At 37.5% G+C, this 19801-nt stretch overlaps 1 protein-coding gene across 10 annotated transcripts in view; it reads right to left on the bottom strand.

The window, feature by feature from the left end:
• Positions 1-19801, bottom strand: part of LOC105475142 (calcium dependent secretion activator 2) — a 564483-nt gene that overhangs the window by 30023 nt on the left and 514659 nt on the right. For all 10 annotated transcript variants that reach the window (XM_011730292.3, XM_071094565.1, XM_071094564.1 and 7 more), the window contains 2 exons: positions 12060-12143; positions 11919-11951 (listed from right to left, as the gene is read on the bottom strand). In XM_011730292.3, coding sequence (XP_011728594.2) covers positions 11919-11951; positions 12060-12143 — 117 coding nt within the window. The remainder of the gene's footprint in view (positions 1-11918; positions 11952-12059; positions 12144-19801) is intronic.

The following is a 19801-nucleotide window of genomic DNA, read 5'->3' as shown; positions in this document are numbered from 1 at the left end:
AAATGTGTTTGGATAGAACACATTATCGCTGGTTCAATGCTCCTATGTGCTAAGACTCTGTTTTATTATGGTGGTAAAATTTACACACTGCAAGTCACTGCATCTAATTCCATTAAGTGTTATCTTAAAAGAAAATGAAGTTTAGTGAGAATAACAACAACTAAGTATGATAGTACATTTTTGTGGGTTTTTTTTTTTTTTTGGTGTGTAAAACAATACATATGCGTGCACTGTAAAGACAAACTATAACTACACATTCTGATACAAATGCATGACTACCCAATTATATCAAAAGAGTGGCCTGTTAGACTTCAACAGCTGTGGATTTGGATTACCTTTTATTAAGAATATTGTATTCTAGCGAGCCATATTTAGAAATATCTTCTAAATTGGTAATCATAGTTTTCTTAATATGAGAAAAATAACAAAAACCATATACTCAGTACTCTACGTATTAAATGCCTTAGTTCACTACACACTAACTCTTCCATCTTGTTTATTAAGACAGTAATCTCTAAATCAAAGTAGCAGTTCCTAAATTACTTTTAATCTCATTCAGAAAATAATAGAATTTGTCTAGCACAGTTATAGTAAAAGAACACAAAAATCTAAAAAAATCCCTCATGAGCACAAAGGGATCAAGAACTATGGGAGGAAATGAAGTATTTTAAGGTGAGTTCCTCTGACACTGTATAAGTAACCGAATACATCAGTGAGTGAATGAGTTTAAGAAAGGGTGCAGACTCCAGCATTTTTTTTCAAGCATTAATCACTAGTTAACCTAGCAAGATGAACATGCTGTTTAAAAAGAAAAGAATTCCTTGTTAATTATATGCTGCAAACGCTCTTGCTTCCTGCTGCTACACCTAATCCCACAGGTGCAAGTCTTCGCTTTCCCTATTCATGGGTAGGTGGGTGCAACACTGCAGTCATTTTTCACGGCAACAGATTTAGATACAGAAGAAGCTGCTTAACCTTCCACTGGAGGTTAACAATACACTACACAAACACTGTCATGGTGCCTATTTAACAAGGAGACAAATTTTTAAATATGCTATTCCAATCTCAAAGCTTAACTAGAAGCTACAGTGTAATTGACTTAATTTAAAAGTGCACTTCTCATAACCTAGAAAAGCATGCCTTGAAGAAACAATCAAGAGTGGAAGTGTAATATCCTGAGTTATGATTATCTGCATGCTTTGTAAATGAAATACCTGTGTCTGGCCATTCATTACCATTGAGAAAAAAGGATCATGTAAGATACAAGACAATAAATAACATGTCTTTGAAATTTGAAATTGTAGTAGGAGCAATTTATATCTCAACTCTGGCATTTAAGAGTCAGTAAAAAATTATAATTGATCATAGAACATAGTTCTACAAACACATAATTTATCTCAGGTATTGTTAAAAACAATATTTTTCTTTCACTATTTAATATATCTTTTAATGCTCTGGCATTTATCTATCAATTTCTGTATTTTCATATTTGAATAAAAATGTTCTGAAATTTTTCAAAAGCATTTGAAGTAGTTTAAATAAGTTATATATTCTCACATACTTAAAAAAGGTTTTTTCATATATTCATAATAATGTTGTAAAAAACCATAGTTTGCCAAGTTTTTACAAAGTAGATTTATTATACTGTATTCCCACAGAAAACCAAAAGGAAATACATAGAGATTACAGAGCCTTCTAATTACATTTATGCCAACTTATATATTTAACAAATATGATGGGAAGAGAAACAGTTGATAAAGAGGGAGCTGGATGCAGTGGCTTATGTCTATATTCCCAGTGCTTTGGGAGGCTGAGGTGGAGGATTGCCTGAGGCCAGGGGTTTGAGACCATCCTGGGCAACATAGCAAGACCCTGCCTGTATAAAAAAGTAAAAGATTAGCCAGGCATGGTGTTGCATTCTGTAGTCCCAGCTGCTTGGGTGTCTGAGGTGGGAGGCTGCAGTGAACTATGATCCCACTACTGCCCTCTAGCCTGGGTGACAAAGTAAAACCCTGTCTCTAAAAATAATTTTAAAAGGGGCAGAGAGGAAGACATTTAAACAATGAACAAGTCACAAATATATGCATTTTAAAAATAGATTTTTAAAAACCAGGAATGAAAAGAACTCATTGTTATTTAGAAAAATTCCAAACTATTATTTAAAGAATGAAGCAGCCAGTCAACATTTGTTAAATTTAGCAGTATTCAAAATTCTATTAACATTATTTTACATTTAGGTACTTTTGACTCCAAATTGGGAGTAGAAAATTCTAAATTAAAAATAATGACACCTACATCCTTTTGAAAACAGTTTTTAGATTTAGAGCATATAATGTGTGTTTTAAGTACGTATATTTCATTCAATCCCACAGTTCTAAGGAGCTGTCCCATTATTGCAGAGTTCTTGCCCTGGATCAGGGTCTTCTGTTACTTGAGTATAGTTGGTAAAGGGCACAATCCTACCTTAATGCTATGAAAGTATCTGATATCAGAATCTATTATAATTAATGCTACTAAAACTTAGGTAGTCATATTACTTTTATTCTTAACAGTCACATGAATGTTTCACACTATTTCTTCTAAGTAGTTACATAATTTATACATTTATAGGTCTAGAAACAGTTATGTAGCATACTAATGTTACATTTTATTGTATCACTGGGGAAAATCCTTTCAAAGTGAAGTTTCTTTTAAATATTAAAATAAATATTGGATGATAGTTTAAGATATTAGCCTGAACTACTCAAGGAGGCAGGTTAATTTTCAATTGAGATCTATGGGTTTACAATGCCTTCCCCATTTGGGACAAGTATCTTGCTATTTCTGATCTATGGTTAGATGACTAACATCCCAGAGTTTAGAGGAATAGCTGCTAATACGGTAGCACCAAGCGCAGAATGTGCTAATGTGTACACTACCTATGAGCTTTATACTATTATATTCATGAGTAGCAATCATAATGATGATGAAGGTTCTAAATCTCTCAGTTCACTAGCCTTTCCCTCATCTGTCTTCAGGTGTGTCAATTAGAAAATACTACATGATGACTTGAAGAAGTAAATGACGATGAAGGTTCTAAATCTCTCAGTTGAATGACGATGAAGGTTCTAAATCTCTCAGTTCACTAGCCTTTCCCTCATCTATCTTCAGGTGTGTCAATTAGAAAATACTACATGATGACTTGAAGAAGTAAAATTAAAATGCTGCATTATTTCATTGTTAGCTTTTAAAGTTTAGATGGACTGGGATGGATTTACTCAGCTCAATTTGGAACCACTCAGATTTTGACTTAAGTGATGCCTCAGGGTGCTAGAATGCCAGTGTCCAGAGGCAGCTCATGGATTTACCTTACGTAAGAGAGAAAAGAGAGAAAAGCCAGACAGATAAAACCCAAAGGAATAAAGAAGCAAAACATTCATCTGGAAAGCACAACACATGACCTCCTCCACACCTAGGCAAGTGAGGCTCTTAATCTGGTCCTGGTGTGCATCCCTCTCTCCAGGTGAATATGCCCCAGTGGGCAACAGCTCCACTCCCCGAGTTCTGTCTGGCTCTCAGGCTGATGTAAAGCTCCGCGTATTCAGGTGGTGTTATTTAAGCAGTAAACAATATCAGAAGCAAGGAAGCAAAAGAAGGAAGAGGGAAAACACTAATGTCACTGAACTGACTGATTATACCCTAAAAGCCACCAGTGATATACGCAAAGTGTGTACTATTCTAAAAAGGAACATAAATGAAAAAATAAAAAGCTAATATTGTTCACTCTGTGGAAGGCAACTAGTTTTTCTTTCGGTAACTGGTCATGTTCTTAATTAGCGAGCGGGAACTAGGGAGTAATGCATGGGAGCCAGAAGCACCATTCCAGGTAGAAACGAGAACAATGTATTGCAATAGTGCTTTACATTTACAAAGCATATTCATGTTAATGTGCTCATTGAATTCTGAATTCTCATAAGAACCTACTGAGGGAGGCAGCACAGGGATTATAGGTTGGTACAAAAGTGATTGTGTTTTTTGCCATTAAAATAATGGCAATACTTTTAAATACTATTATCCTCACTGCATGGGTGGGAAAATGGAAGCCCACAGATCAAACAGCTAGATAGGAGCAAGGTGGAAAATGAACTCAGATCCTCAACCCCATATCAAGTCTGTGCAGTTCAGAGGTGGGTAAGAACCACCTTTTGGGGATTTTGAAATGAGAAATCTTTGCCAATTATCATAAAGATGAGAGAATATTTGAGAGAATTCCTAATGAAGATAAGAGAAAGATTAGCCAACTCCTTTTTCTTAGGACAGACTGCCAAGATCAGGCACCAGTATGATTAAGCCAATGAAGAGAGACAGTTTCTCCTTCCTTCCTCATTGTTTTGGTCTTTTCTTGGCCACAGTAATCTTTATCGTATCCTCCAAGTCTCTTCAGCTGTTTCACCTTAGTGTCTAGCATAGAGTTGGTATGCAGCGTGTGTGATAATGTTAAAAAGAGCATTTTAAATAGGATTTTTCACATCAACACACATCGTTATACCCCAAAATGTCCTGTAACTGGTATGACAATAGAATAAAATTCCAGAATCAGAGTTGGAAAGAACCTTTATTGTCATCTTGTCCTATTTCCCACATAATGCAGAAATATTCAGTACCACACCTGGTGAATAGTGGTGCAGCTTTTCCTACGTCACCTTTGTACATAACTATTTTTTTTTTAAGTTTTGTCTTACACTGATTTCAGTTCTGCTCCCACTCGTTTTTAGTCATTGTTCCTAGTCCTATCTTCTTGACTGATACAGGCTTAGGCTGTTCCTTTTTCCAAACAGGAGCCCTTTACATATTGATCAGGGCTATCTTATCTCTTAGATTTTTTTCCCTCTTTCTAGGAACAGTCAGATTTCTTTTTTTTTCCTTCATAAGTCATTATTTCCAGATCCCCTTAAGTAGCCTGGCTGCTCTCTAAGTAAACTAAAAAGAAAATGTTGTCTTAAAAGAATACAGATGTGACTCGTTCACAATCATACAGATGCGATCAATACAGTATAAGTGAAATGATTATTTCCTAGAAGGTAGATACTAGATTTTATTGTAATCAATAATAATAATAATGTATGATAATAGCTAGCATTTGTTGCGCACGAATTCCATTCTAGGAACTGTGAAAAGTGTTTAACATATTCACAGTAAGCCTATAAGAGGTGTAAGTACATCTCCATTTTACAGATGAAGAAACTGGTGCCTAAGGTCACACTGACCACAGATGAAGTGATGGAGCAAGAATTCAACTGCTAGCAGTTTGGTTCCTCAGTCTGTTAGTAACCCCTCTGTCACACAACCTCCATAGATCTATACACCTGATTTTTTCAAAAAGTAACTACTCCATATTATTGTCAAACCTGATCTTTTATACAACTTTTTACTTTTTATACAACTTTACTATCAGCTACCTCTTACCTATAAGTTGTAGGTATCTTACCTATCTTATAGGTGAGCAAAACTTTTTTTTTTGTGTGGGGGGGGTTAGTAAAATAATTTAAACCTGCAGAATTTTTGGTTTTGGCTTAGTATTTCTATCTGCAAAGATAATGTGAACATTTTCATCCTCGTCCTGCATCTAATTTCTGTCAGATCTGAGGTCCCTTCTAAGTTACTGTTGAATAGGACAGACTCACCTCATCCAGGTCTTGCTCTTCCCTTCCTTGCCTTCCTTCCCTTTCTTCCTTCCCTTTCTCCCTCTTTCTTTCCTTTCTTTTTCTTTCTTTTCTTTTCTCTTTTTTTCTTCTTTCTCCTTCTTTCTTTTCCTTCCTTCCTTTCTCCCTCCCTCTCTCTTTTTCTTTCTCTTTTCTTTTCTCTCTCTCTCCTTCTTTCTTTTCTTTTCTTTTCTCTCTCTCTCTCTCTTTTTTTTCCCCAAATGTCTGATGTATTTGCTAGCATGAACATTCCAAGGTTCTATGATAGGGCCATAAACTGTATAACTGCCACAGAACTTCTCCCCAAGATAGGGTTGTCTAGCCAAGAGCAATCTATAAAACTATACTGAAGGACACAGCTCATCACTTAGATCAGAAAGATATCAAGGAGAATCCTACCAACTTCTTTGCCGAGAGGCATGTGTCTGGAATTTATTTCTGTTCAGGACCACACTGAAGCATTTTTCTCCTATGCATAATTTTTTTCATTCTTAAAGTATCATGAGAAGTATACATTACAAAGATACAAAAGAATATGTTTATTATATTTAAATGATTTGATTTGGGTCATTTTCTGTTAACTCATACATCTTCAACTGTGCTATAATTATAAGGAATACCTGACAAATAAGTATGTTCTAGAAACATGAATTCCTCCTTTTCTGCATAGGAATGTCACTTAACTTCATTTGTAATTTTCACCTTACAGAATCAATTTATTTATTGCTTTAAAAACATTCCAGCCAGCCATGGTGGCTCATGCCTATAATCTCAGGACTTTGGGATGCCAAGGCAGGCAGATCACCTGAAGTCAGGAGTTTCAGACCAGCCTGCCCAACACTTGATGGGTGAAATCCCATCACTACTAAAAAATTCAAAAAAGTAGCCAGGCATGGTGGCACACGCCTGTTTTCCCAGCTACTTGGACGCTGAGGCACAAGAATCACTTGAACCCGGGAGGTGGAGGCTGCAGTAAGCCAAGATCAGGTCACTGCACTCCAGCCTGGGGAAGAGAGTGAGGCTGTGGAAAAAAAAAAAAATTCTGGTAAGTGATAGTATAAGAAGGTATTGCCTTCGTATCCAGAAAACTTTTTCCAGCTTTTTATCTTCTCATCATCTTCTAGGGGGAATTTTTGGGCTCTATTGTCTCATACAGAGAACTGGACAAGAACTCACAAGGTGACAGAATATTAAAGTCAAAAGAACTAATGCAGTTAGGTAGCTTATTCACTCATTTTATAGATGACTAGACTGGGGCCACTTGAGAAATGCCCAAGGTCACACAGTTTCAAGGGCACATAGTCACATACAATTAACGGTAAGCTATTATTAAGTCCTTGGTCAGTGCTCTTTTCTTTTAATAAACATTTTATTTTAGAAAAATTTCAGATTTACAGAAATACTGTGGAAATATTAAAGAGTTTCCATATAACTCATACCCAATTTCCCCTATTATTATCATCTTACATTAGTATGGTACGTTTGCTACAATTAATGAACATATATTGACACAATATTAACTGAAGTGTGAGCTTTTTTCAGTTTCCCTTCATTTTTACCCAATATCCTTTTTCTCTTCCGTGATGTCATTCAGGATACCACGTTACATTTAGTAATTTAGGTCTCCTCGGACTCCTCTTGGTTGTGACACTTTCTCCTACTTTCCTTCTTTTTGATGACCTTGAAAATTCTGAGGAGTATTCTCAGATATTTTGTAGTGTATCACCTATTGAGATGTGTCTGATTTTCTTTCATGATTAGACTGTAGCTACAAGAGGAAGATCATAGAGGTAAAGTGCCATTTTGATCACATCCTATCAAGGGCTGATATTATCAGTATGATTTATCACTGCAGAGGTTGACCTTTGATCAACTGGCTGGGGTAATATTTCTCAACTTTCTCCATTGGAAATTTATTCTCCCCATCTTCCTTTGCATATTGTACACTTCGGAAGGAAGTGACTATGTACATCCCCCACTTAAGGAGTGGGGATATATGATCCACCTCCTTGAGAGGGAAGTATCTATATTAATTATTTGGAGTTCTTCTGCATGGGAGAGCTGTCTTTTCTCCCCATTATGTACTTCAATATTTACTTGTATCTGTATGGACCAATGGATATTTATTTTATGCTTTGGATTATAATCCAATATTACTTTACATATTTGCTTGCTCAAATTATTCTAGCTTAGGCCACTGGGAGCTCTTTCCATCATCTGTTGTGTCTCTTTGAAACACAGAGTTTCCAGTTTTGTGTTTTTTGTGAACATCTCCTTTCTGTCACTACAAGATGGTCCATGTTCATCTTGTATATTTTCCAGCATCGGCCATTTCTTCAAGGAGCCCTGGTTCATTTCTTTAAAGATTAGAGAACAAGATTTGAGTGCTATGTGGGCTTGTTGCTACTGGGGCATCACTGTTTCTAGGCTCTCTGAGCTAACAGAGCAAGAAAATGTACGTGAGCACATTAACGCGTGCATATACATATATCTAAAAATACTGTTAAATGTAACCAGCTCTATCTGTACTAAGCTAAAGACAAATTCACACTGATATTTCCAACTCTACTCCATTACAGGATCATTCTAGTCCCCTTCCTTTGCTTGCCTCTAACCTCACTCCAACAGTGAGAAACCTTGCTCCTACCAACCACCATCCATTTACTTAATTGTTCAATTCCAATACACACATATAGTGGCTTCAAAACTGTTAAACTGTGGAGAAAAACTTTATCAACCAGAGTACAATGCTTATTTATAAGTTCCATTTTCCCTATTCTCACAGACTCCACTAATTTCCAAAGTTACTCAGATCAGCACTTTCCCCACTCCTCTTTCAGTGAGTTTATCTCATACATTCACAATAGAATTATTTTATTATAGTTTCCATTCCATCCTGGGATTCTATGATCACTTAGTTGACCTTTAAATAATTGAATATAGTTAGGTTCACTCTTTTTGCTATAAAGTTTGGTTTTGACAAATGCACAGTGTCATGTACCTACCATTACAATATCATACAGAATAGTTGCTGTGTTCGAAAAAATCCCCTGTATTTGAGCAATTCAGCCCTCCCTGACCTTGAACTCATGGCATCCACTAATCTGTTTATAGTCTTTATAGTTTTGCCTTTTGTAGAATGTGATATAAATTGAATCAAACAGTATGCAGGCTTTTCAATTTGGCTTCTTTTGGCAATATGCATTTAAGATTCATCCATATCTTCATGTGAGATGAGAGCTCTTTTATTTTTGCTGAATAGAATTACATTGTGCGGATGAACCAATGGTTATTTATCCATTCACCTATTATAGGACAATTTTGGTTGATTCCAGTTTAGGTGATTATAAATAAAGTTGCTATGAACATTTGTGCACAAGTTTTGGGGTGGATATATATTTCAAATCATTTGGACAAGTGCTGAGAACTGTGACTGGTGGGTTACATGTAAGATTATATTTAGCTTTAAAAGAAACTGGCAAACAGTTTTCCAAAGTAGCTGTAGCATTCCTACCAGCAATGAACGAGAGTTCCTGTTGCTCTCTTATCTTTGTTAACATTTTGCTGTTGTCAGTTTGCTTTTGGATTTTGGCCATTCTAACAAGTACATAGTGGTATCTTCTTTTAATCTGCATGTTCCTAATGGCAAATGATATTGAGCATTTTTTCATAAGCTTACTTGGTATCTGCATATCCTTTTTGTTGCAGTGCCTGTTTATCTTTTGCCTGTTTAAAAAGTTTGGTTGTTTGTTTTCATATTGTTGAGTATTAAGAGTTCTTACAACACTTTGGATACAAGTCCTTTATCAGATATGTGTTTTGCAAATATTTCTTCCCATTTGTGGCTTACATTTTCATTCTCTTAATAGTGAATAAGAGTACATTTATCAATTTTAAGTCCAATTTATCAATTTTTTTCCTTTCGTGGATTACGTGGTGTTGTATCTAAAAACTCATCACCAAATCCAAGGCCATATATAATTTATCTTATATTTTCTTCTTGAAGTTGTACAGTTCTGCACTGTATGTGTGTCTAGGTCTGTTTTCCGTTAATTTTTGTGAAAGGTGAGCCAGCGCTCTTTTTCTCATGAGACTCTCTTAAGAGACAGCTTCAGAGAGGCATACTTGCCGGAGTTTGAGTATAAAAAAGAACAACGGCCAACAAGACCTCATAGCTTTTAAAGCTAATATTCACAGGCATTAACAATAGAAGTGTAATGTCCATAACTGAGGAAGGAATTCATCACTTTGTAATCTGCCATGGTCAAACCACATCTATGGTATAGTATGTTCTGCTCCAGGGTGCAATTTGATTAAACGGTGACACTGATAAGCTAGAATTCCTCTAGGGTAGTAATTGCCATGGTGAAGAGTCTGGACATGATTGCCACAGAAGTGTGCATAATAATATATCTGGTTCCCTATCTCTTTTGTCTTTAAGATTGTAAACCATTTGAGGGCAAGAATGTATATCTCATCATGTATGCCCAGGACCTAGCACTTAGTATGAGCTAAATAAATATTTAAGTAGTGGGTTTAGTGAATAAATTGGGAATGTTTACTCTAGAAAATAAGGATTCCTCAGACAACAGATGCCTATGAATAGCCACCACACCTTCTGGGAAGAGGAGGCATGAAAATTGTCATTAAATATGCAAAGAACTATCATGCAGAAGAGAGATTAGAATGAGGATTAATGGGTAAAATGCACCAAGACAATTTCAACTCACAATACTTAAGAGTAGGCTGCCATATGGTCATCCTGTAACCACTGAAAAAACTAAACAGTGCCCAAGTGAATCTTTGTAAGGGATATTAGAGGAGGGGTTACTTGCACTGAGAAGGGAAGTAAATGAACCATTTTCTGTCTCCTTCAACTCTGAAATTCTATGGAGAGAATAAACTAGTAGAGGGCCAATTAAAAACCTCAAAATCTCTAAGAACATGAATAATTTTGATGACACAGTCCATTTGTAATTCAAAATCAACCAAAAACTATATTGTAACATGTGTGTTAGGAAGTCCAATGTGATATATACAAGATTATATGTTTCTTACTTTTTAAGATATCAAATATAAAATCTCCCCCTAATTCTCCCTTTCATGCTGCTGCTTTGTGGGGCTCTACACATGTGATTTTTTTCTACTTATGGTCCAGCACTGATTCCTTGATTCCAGGTACAAGAAGAGGAGGGTGTGAAGACTTCTTTGGGAAACATTTGTAAAATAAAAAGTCTGGTTCCAAAGAAACCCAATGCAAAGGTAGAAAAGTCCAGGGCCTTCTCATTTAAAATACTCATTTATAACTACAGCAGCAATAGAACTGGAGATAAAATGTGGTTGTGTAACCTAAAAATAAGAGCTATCTACAACTGATACATAAAGCTTGCCAGTACTCAAAACTGCTACCATTTCTAATGGCAAGGTAGAGGTATAATGTTCTTCAAATACAAAGAGCGAATTTGTATTCCATCTAGTCTTAAATCGTAATTTATTTTTCATTGTGCTCTAATTCTAATTCTTTGAAAATTGACATATGTGCCAAAATAAATGATTAAACAGAACACCTTAGGCCTTGATCATATATGTGATAATAGAATTTAAATTAAAAACTAATTCGGAATGATGATCAGCTTAAAAATGCTGCACAACTTGTTGGTTATGTTTACCATGTGAATATTCTCATTGTAGCTAAGTCAGCTTCATGATTTCTGCTCATGGAATCTTAATTTTGGAACAACTTATGAGTTATTTCCCAAGAATTCTATGAAAATCCAAATGTTAAAATAAGTGACTATTGATTTATATAACACTTTTTCTTTATATATTTATATAACACTAATTATTTAACCTGTTCATCTTCATCATTATTTTACCTTCTATAAGAAACCTGTCAGAGCTTTCATGTAAAGGGGAGGAAAAGCGAGCAGCTTTTCTATACATAGTGTAAGGCATTTTCTACCCCCTCCTAGGGTGCTAAAACTTCCCTTTGCAACTCAGGTGATATGTTCTTATAATGAATTGGCCTCCTTAAGAGTTTCTGAGTTACAACAGAAAACGTCAACGAAATAACCTTGTCACGCCTTGTTATGAAGGTTAGCGCTTGCTTAAGGAAAATAAACTACTCCCTAAGGGAATGGCACTGGTTTAAATATTTGAAATAAACCCATGATGAACTATAATTTCTTTTTTTAAGAAGTACATATAGTTTTAAAAAGCAGATACAAAAATACTTACTGGAACATCAACATACTTTGCAGCTGCTTTCACCTTAAGTGGGAAAGAAAGAGATAATTATGAGAATTATTTTTTAACTGCCATATAAGCACTACGACAACAGTTAAAAGACCACAGAAGAGAACTCATTCAAATACTTACAGTGAATGACAGAATGGATGAAAAGAAAGTGCCTTCATCATACCTTGACAGCTTAGACAACACACCTTCCAACACTGAAACAAACTATAATACAGTTATAGTGAGTATTTAGAATGTTACTGTGCATACAAACTAATAGCAGGGCAAACAATTCCTGAACCAATTTCTTCCATGGCACAAAAATTCACAATGAATAAACTGACAGCTGAGGTCAGACTGACTTGTGATGTTTACGCTTTCATTCTGAACATGAACTCTACTGTCCTTTCATTTCCCATGGCTGGAAATAATGCACTTTTTTTTTTTTTTTTTTTTTTTTTTTTTTTTGAGATGGAAGCTTGCTCTGTCACCCAGGCTGGAGTGCAGTGGTGTGATCTTGGCTCACTGCAACCTCCACCTACCGAGTTCAAGCTATTCTCCTGCCTCAGCCTCCCGAGTAGCTGGGACTACAGGCGCCCACCACCATGCCTGGCTAATTTTTCTATTTTTAGTAGAGACAGGGTTTTGCCATATTGGCCAGGCTGGTCTTGAACTCCTGACCTTGTGATCCACCTGCCTTAGCCTCCCAAAGTACTGGGATCACAGGTGTGAGCCACCGTGCCTGGCCAATAATACACAATTTTTTAAAAAATGAAAAATAATGTGTCATAGGAATCTAGTCACTATACATATGAGATCACTAAAGCCATTCGTAAATAATCTTAGGTCCATGAGATTTTTCCTTAAAACATTTTGCAATTTCAATGTGGATGTTAAGAAACAATGGCAGGCAAGCTTAATCAGATTCCTTTCTATCGTATATGACTGGTTATCCTTCAACTTTTTCTACATCTACACAAGAGGCTGAATATAAAAGAACAGATACTGGGCCAGGTAGGGTGGCTCATGCCTGTAATTCCAGCACTTTGGGAGGCTGAGGTGGGCGGATCACCTGAGGTCAGGAATTCAAGACCAGCCTGACCAACATGGAGAAATCCTGTCTCTACTAAAAGTACAAAATCAGCAGGGCATGGTGGCTTATGCCTGTAATCCCAGCTACTTGGGAGGCTGAGGCAGGAGAATCGCTTGAACCTGGGAGGTGGAGGTTGCGGTGAGCTGAGATTGTGCCAAACAAACAAACAAACAAACAAACAAAAAAAAACCCCAAACAAAAACGAACAGATAATGAAAGGCAGGTGTCGTAACATGTGAGCTCTTATAACTATGACACAATGGTTGACATTAGTTAACAACCATTTACCAGGCAGATCTAATTGGCACGTATAAGGATCATCCCTGCTTCCCAAGCTTACGTAGCAGTTATGGAGAGAAAACAGATACACAATGCAGAGTACAATGGAAAAGAGCGCTAGACTCAGAATGTATATCCCAATTCCATCACTCAGTAGAATGCAGACTCAGTTTGACCACCTTACTTCTCAGGCTTCCACCATCAGTTAAATGGAGTAGCATGAGGGGGAGGATGTGGAATTCAAATTAGTCTCAAAAGTGGTTTACATTTCTAAAAAAAATATATTTCTATGAAATGAAAATAAACACATATACTATAATATAGTAAAAATGTGAAGCATTTTACTTTATTTGGCATGAAGATTGACAAATAAGAGATCTTAATAAGGACACACTGCCCTACATCTCCTTAGAACTAAAATAATACGCACTATTGACAAATTATAGATTCCCAAAGGGAAAATACTGACAAGGTTTTTTAAATACGAAAAGGGAAATTAACGAAGGCTGGGCTTTGTTCACATAGCAGCTTCTTCAACAAAGTGATAATAGTTCTAGGGACACAGCTTATTGGTCTCTGGTGACCAGAGAACTCGCTGTGAGTGCACAGGAGATAATATTTTCTTTATGGCTGATCAATTACTGCAAAATAGTTTATGCAAAAGAAACAAAAACTTCCCTGTAGGTTTCTCGATCACATCATTTGCGACATGATGTAAGAACACAGAAACAAAATCATGCAGACTGACTGTGAACTATAAGTGCATTTTTAAAGAATGAGAATAATGTATGCCTGGGTAGCTATCCTAAAGGATACCTAGGGAAAAATAAATCCACCCACAAAATTGCAAATTGCTCACACGTAGAAGTCCATTTAACACTTTCTTCCTGACTGTTAGGATTTCTTACCAATCATGACTGGTTAACTCGACTTGATATGGTTTGCAAGGACCCAGAAGATGAATACTCAAGGGTTATGTCAGATCAGGGAAAGGGAATTCCAAACTTAATGGCTCTCTGAGGAAAATGCCTCATCTCTTGTAACTCAAATCTTGGAGCAAGTGTGTACTGGGTGATCTCATTTGCCACGAGGACAGCGGCAATTGCTATGGTTACTAGACAGCTTGAACCATGGAGGCTCTCGCCCAACACCTGGTTCTTGGTGCCTGCTAGTGAGTCTGTGCATACACACGTGTGTGTTGCTGAGGGACAAAGCAAGATAGAGGCAGGAAGCCTGTCGATGAATTTACATCTTGGCTCAAGTTGCAGCTCTGCCACTGTCTGGCTATGAGATAAATGTCAAGTCATTTTGCTTCTCTCTCTTCATTGTACTTCTCAGTAAAGTGGGGAAAAGGACAGCTATCCCGCCCACCTTACAAGAATGGTCTGAAGATCAGTGGAGGTAATTTACCTGAAAGAACTGTGAAAATAACCAAACACTAAAAAAAGTAAAGAATTAATATTATCCACATGATTAGCAAAATCACTATCTGTGTCTAAAAACCTGAATACATTAAGTCACAAGTTAATGGGGGCTGCCTTAGGATTACTTAGTGATAAAGAGGAATGAGTTTGCTACTTAAGCTAATGGGTCTAATTTAATTAAATCTATGGGGCTTCTATGGGAGTAGAATAAAGCTGAGGCTATAAGTTGGAAAACCACTGGGATTCTGCCTGTTTCAAGGATATTTGGCAGATGGCAGAAAGAGGAAGGCTTTAAACACAGGTGGTCTTGCTCCAAAGCCCATGCTCTTTACCCATCATGCTACAGAATTATAAGAATTAAATGATATGCTGAATGCAACATGCCCTGCATATAAGTATGCAAGAGTTCAGGTGTGGTGGTTCACACTTGTAATCCCAGCACTTTGGGAGGCCAAGGCAGGAGGATTGCTTGAGTCTCAGTGTTCAAGACTAGCCCGGACAACATAGCAAGATCCTGTCTCTACTAAAAAAAAAAAAAAAAAATTGGCTGGGCATGGTGGCATGTGCCTGTAGCTTCTCAGGAAGCTGAGGTGGGAGGATTGCTTGTGCCCAGGAGTTTCAGGGTGCACTGAACAATGACTGTACCACTGCACTCCAGCCTGGATGGCAAAGGAAGACCCTGTCTCAAGTTAAAAAAAAAAACAAAAAAACAAAAAAAGAGCTTGGCTAGGCGCGGTGGCTCACGCCTGTAATCCCAGCATTTTTGGGAGGCTGAGGTGGGTGGATCATGAGGTAGAAGATTGAGACCGTTCTGGCTAACACAGTGAAACCCCGTCTCTACCAAAAATACAAAAAAATTAGCCAGGTGTGGTGGCGGGAGCCTGTAATCCCAGATACTTGGGAGGCTGATGCAGGAGAATGGCGTGAACCTGGGAGGCGGAGCTTGCAGTGAGCGAGATCATGCCACTGCACTCCAGGCTGGGCAACAAAGTGAGATTCCATCTCAAAAAAAAAAAAAAAAAAAAAAAGGCAGAGTAAGTGTCATTTTGTTATGATTATTAATGAGTACCTCGGATAAGAAATACAAAAACACAACAGTCTTAGACCTTTTCCTTCGGGAAATACAAACTAGTGGGAGAGACAGACATGAACATAACTGCACATGACACAAGGCAGAAGTGTTATGGGCAGTGTAGACGGTAAGCAGTATAGCTGGAACCAGAAGAGGGAAGAATGTCTTTGACTACAGTATATGGGGTCAGTTTCATTTACAAGGTGGCACAGGAGCTGAGTTGAAGGATAGCAGAGATGGAATGGCTAAAAAGACTCTCTGGCAAGGTTGCTGGCAAATGAATTTAGGGCAGAAGTTTCTCCATTGTGGCATCTGGCAGCCTATCTGGCTCGTCTTCTTCAGAGCATGGCACAGCATTGGCTGATACACAAGTTAGTCCTAGGTGTCAACCTGTGGTCTGTTGCACTCATGCCTCAGAATTCTTTGTCTCCATTTCAAAAGTAGTGGAGAGTCTTTCCTTGGGTTCCTCCCAATCCCTAAAGGCCCCTGGGGAGGCTCAGTACAGCAGGGAATCTAAGTGCTTACATGGCAGTGAGCAGCGACAGCACCTCTGGGATTAACCAGCTGAGCTGTACAGTTCCTATAGGAAGGTTTTCTTTGTGAGATTTTTGTTGAGGCACACCTAGTAGAAGAGCTACCTTAAAAATCAAACTCTATTATAAACCTCAAGATTGACTAGTAATGATACACCTTCCACCTGGTTTTTAATTGCATAAAACAGCAAGATTCCAAAGAAACCCAGTTAAATGCTGGGTTTAGTTGCTGCATCTTTAACTGCTTCCTGTGAACTTTCTCTGTACAGCTCAGGGAGTATATAAACACTTATGAGTTTGCCTTGTGCTCTCTGTTCTCCTGAGGATGTCGGGTTGGAATGAAACACTATAATCTCTTTGTTTCCCTGCTCTTTATTACTGATGCCATTAACTGGGTTTGTTTGAAAAATATTTAACACCTAAATCTGTCTGCATAATTACTAACTTTGTCTCATGAAGCCCTTGGAAGCGACTGGTAGAGGAAACATGAAGTGTGCTTCAAGGCATGTGCATTTACATTTCTTGTTGATTTTGACAGCATATAAGATTCATATGGAAGGTAGAACCATAAATTCTAAGTGACAGGGAGGATTCCAGCTAGGGTTCAACACACAGAGTTCTTGCATTTTTAGCTGTGACACTTCATGAAATAAGCAAGGAATATCTGCATCATTTACACTGTATGTTATAAAATCTTCCACAGAAAACACAACCATCCCTAGTATGACTGATAATGAAAAACTAAGTGTTTTGTGTGGGGAAGGATGGGACAAGGGGTATCTATTAGCTGTTTTGTTTTTGTGTGTTAAGATCAGGACTAACTAGTATTGTTAAAAATATGTACATGTACCCCCTGAATCTATTTAAAAAACTTTTCAAAATTAAAAAAACATGTTTCAATAACATATTCTAAAAAAAATGTGAACATAGAACCAGAATATCATGAACTAGGAGAAAATAGGTTGTTTTCCTTAAATCAGAATGTTAATATATAATATAATAATATGAGGCCAGGCACGGTGACTCACACCTGTAATCCCAGCACTTTGGGAGGCCAAAGCGGGTGAATCACGAGGTCAGGCGTTCGAGACCAGCCTGGCCAACATAGTGAAACCCTATATAATATATATAATATATATATACACATAAATATATATTATATATACATAAATATATATTTTATATATATATATATAAATAACATGATACAATTATCTCTTTCCCATCCTCTTTCTGTGAATCCAGCTGTGAAACTCCTTATTTGAAGCTTTGTTCCAACTGACTCCTAAAAGGTCTTACCGGATCCTGCACATCTATAGGAAGGAGGGAGAGTGTTTGACAGCATGCATTTATTCATAACATACCTTGTTCTGAAAGTATCTAGGACAACTTCTAAAATAACACACCTAGACCAGATGTTGGTGAATTCACCACACTGTTTTCTCTCACTGTTCCTTTTCACTGTTACCCCACAAATAAAGTGAATTATTTTACTTTGCGTCTCTCTCTGCTAAAGGCTCCTAAAATTGTATGCTATTCCTTTTGGGCACATACTTGGATTTGAACAGGTGCCTTCTGAATATATGGCCTTGATCCAAACAAGTAAATTGAGTAAATTTAATGAAATTAATTTCAGCAGGCTAAATTAACAAGAAATTTTAATTACATAATGTAGGCAGTCAGATCAGATTTACCTTCTATCTATCCTATTCTTAAGAGAAATCCAGGGGAAAATATTCTAAGTTACCAGAAACAGAGAGAGAGAGAGAGACAGAGAGAGACAGAGACAGACAGAGAGAATGTATATACACCTGTATATCTGTATCAATATAGTTGGGGGAAAAGTATATATTCTTTCCTAAATCCTTTTGTTTTTTTTTTTTTTACAATAATTGAGAATCTAGGAAGTTGGACATTATAGAAATTATCTTTTAATTCATACCCAGAATTGACTGAGGGCCCTGTTCAGGAGTGCTTTCTGAGAGTTGTCATTTTTTCACTCTTGGCTCTGTTAATCATATTCTTATTCTAAGCCTTCCCCTAGTTTTTCTTTGGCTTTTTTCTTTTTTTTTTTTTTTTTTTGAGACAGTCTCACTTTGTCACCCAGGCTGGAGTGCAACGGCGTGATCTCAGTTCACTGCAACTTCTGCCTCCTGGGTTCAAGTGATTCGCATGCCTCAGCTTCCCGAGTAGCTAGGAATATTGGTACATGCCACCATGCCCAGCATTTTTTTTTTTTTGGCTTAAAACAACAAATATTTATTATGGTATAGTTCTGTAGTTCAGAAGTCCAATAAACGCTTCACTGGGCTAAAATTAAAGTGTCAACAGGGTTGAATTCCTTTTTGAAGGCTTTAGGGGAGAATTTGTTTTCTTGACTTTTCTAGCTTCTTGCCTGCATTTCATGGTTCATAGTGTCTGTCCTCCATCTTCAAAGCTGGCAACATAGCATCTCTCTAATCCCACTTTTGCCATCTCATCTTTTTCTCTGATTCTTTTCTTTTGCTACCTCCTTCCCCTTTTAAAGACCTTGTGATTACATTGGGCCCACCTGAATAACTGAGTTATCTCATAGGGTTTTCCCATGTTGCAGGCTGGTCTCAAACTCCTGACCTCAAGTGATCTGCACACTTCGGCCTCCCAAAGTGCTGGGATTACAGGCGTGAGCCACTGCACCCAGCCTTGGCATTTTCATTGCTATATATAATGTATCACATTTTTATCTACCTGACTCAGAGTTGCTCCACCCGGTTACTCTAGTTGGACTCTACAAGCTGGTCTCACAGAATGTTTGCATGGAGGGACCCACAGGCTGGCTGGTACAACCAAGATATAAAAGGGACACAAGAAGACGAAGGTGAAGCCACTCTTTCCCTCCTTGGTCTGGCTAAGTTCTGCATGGTGTTGTGGAGAGATCATAGGCGTAGGGACCTCAGGGCCAAATCCTGGCTCTGCTGACATCTATTGAGTGATCTTGGGCCTCTGTTTCGTCATCTGTGAACAGGGAGGCTGGACTGATGACTAGTCCTGCCTTGAAAGATGAGGCCATCCAGGTAGGGCCCCAGGCCTCCTTTCCCTTCTTAATCAGACTGACATCAACGCTTTATTTGATTGGTGTTATCTTTTGCAGTGCTAATATATATTTGAGACATTAATATATTTTATAAACATTTTTAAAGCATATAAAAGTCTCTCTTACAAACTATAAAAATGTTTGAAAAGTCCCTAGTAGATGACCTCAGGACTCTTTCAAGTCCAGCATTCTGTGTGCTATGAGTTTCTAGAGCCTGGAGACACCAGATGCAGGCCACCAGCAGGCTCTATGCAGATATGTGCGTAGGACTTTTGTTCTAGATTGAGAAAAGGCTGTCAGTTTTTTAAAAATCCAATAACCCCACTTTTTCTGATGAGGCAAATGAGTCATGTGAGGAGACTCAGCTGGTAACATTAGAAAATGGAGCTAGAATCCAGCTTTTCTGATG

This window comes from Macaca nemestrina, chromosome 4 (genome assembly GCF_043159975.1).
Source record: "Macaca nemestrina isolate mMacNem1 chromosome 4, mMacNem.hap1, whole genome shotgun sequence".
NCBI lineage: Eukaryota > Metazoa > Chordata > Mammalia > Primates > Cercopithecidae > Macaca > Macaca nemestrina.
The sequence above is the reverse complement of the archived record's forward strand: the minus strand, read 5'-3'. Positions and strand labels throughout refer to the sequence as shown.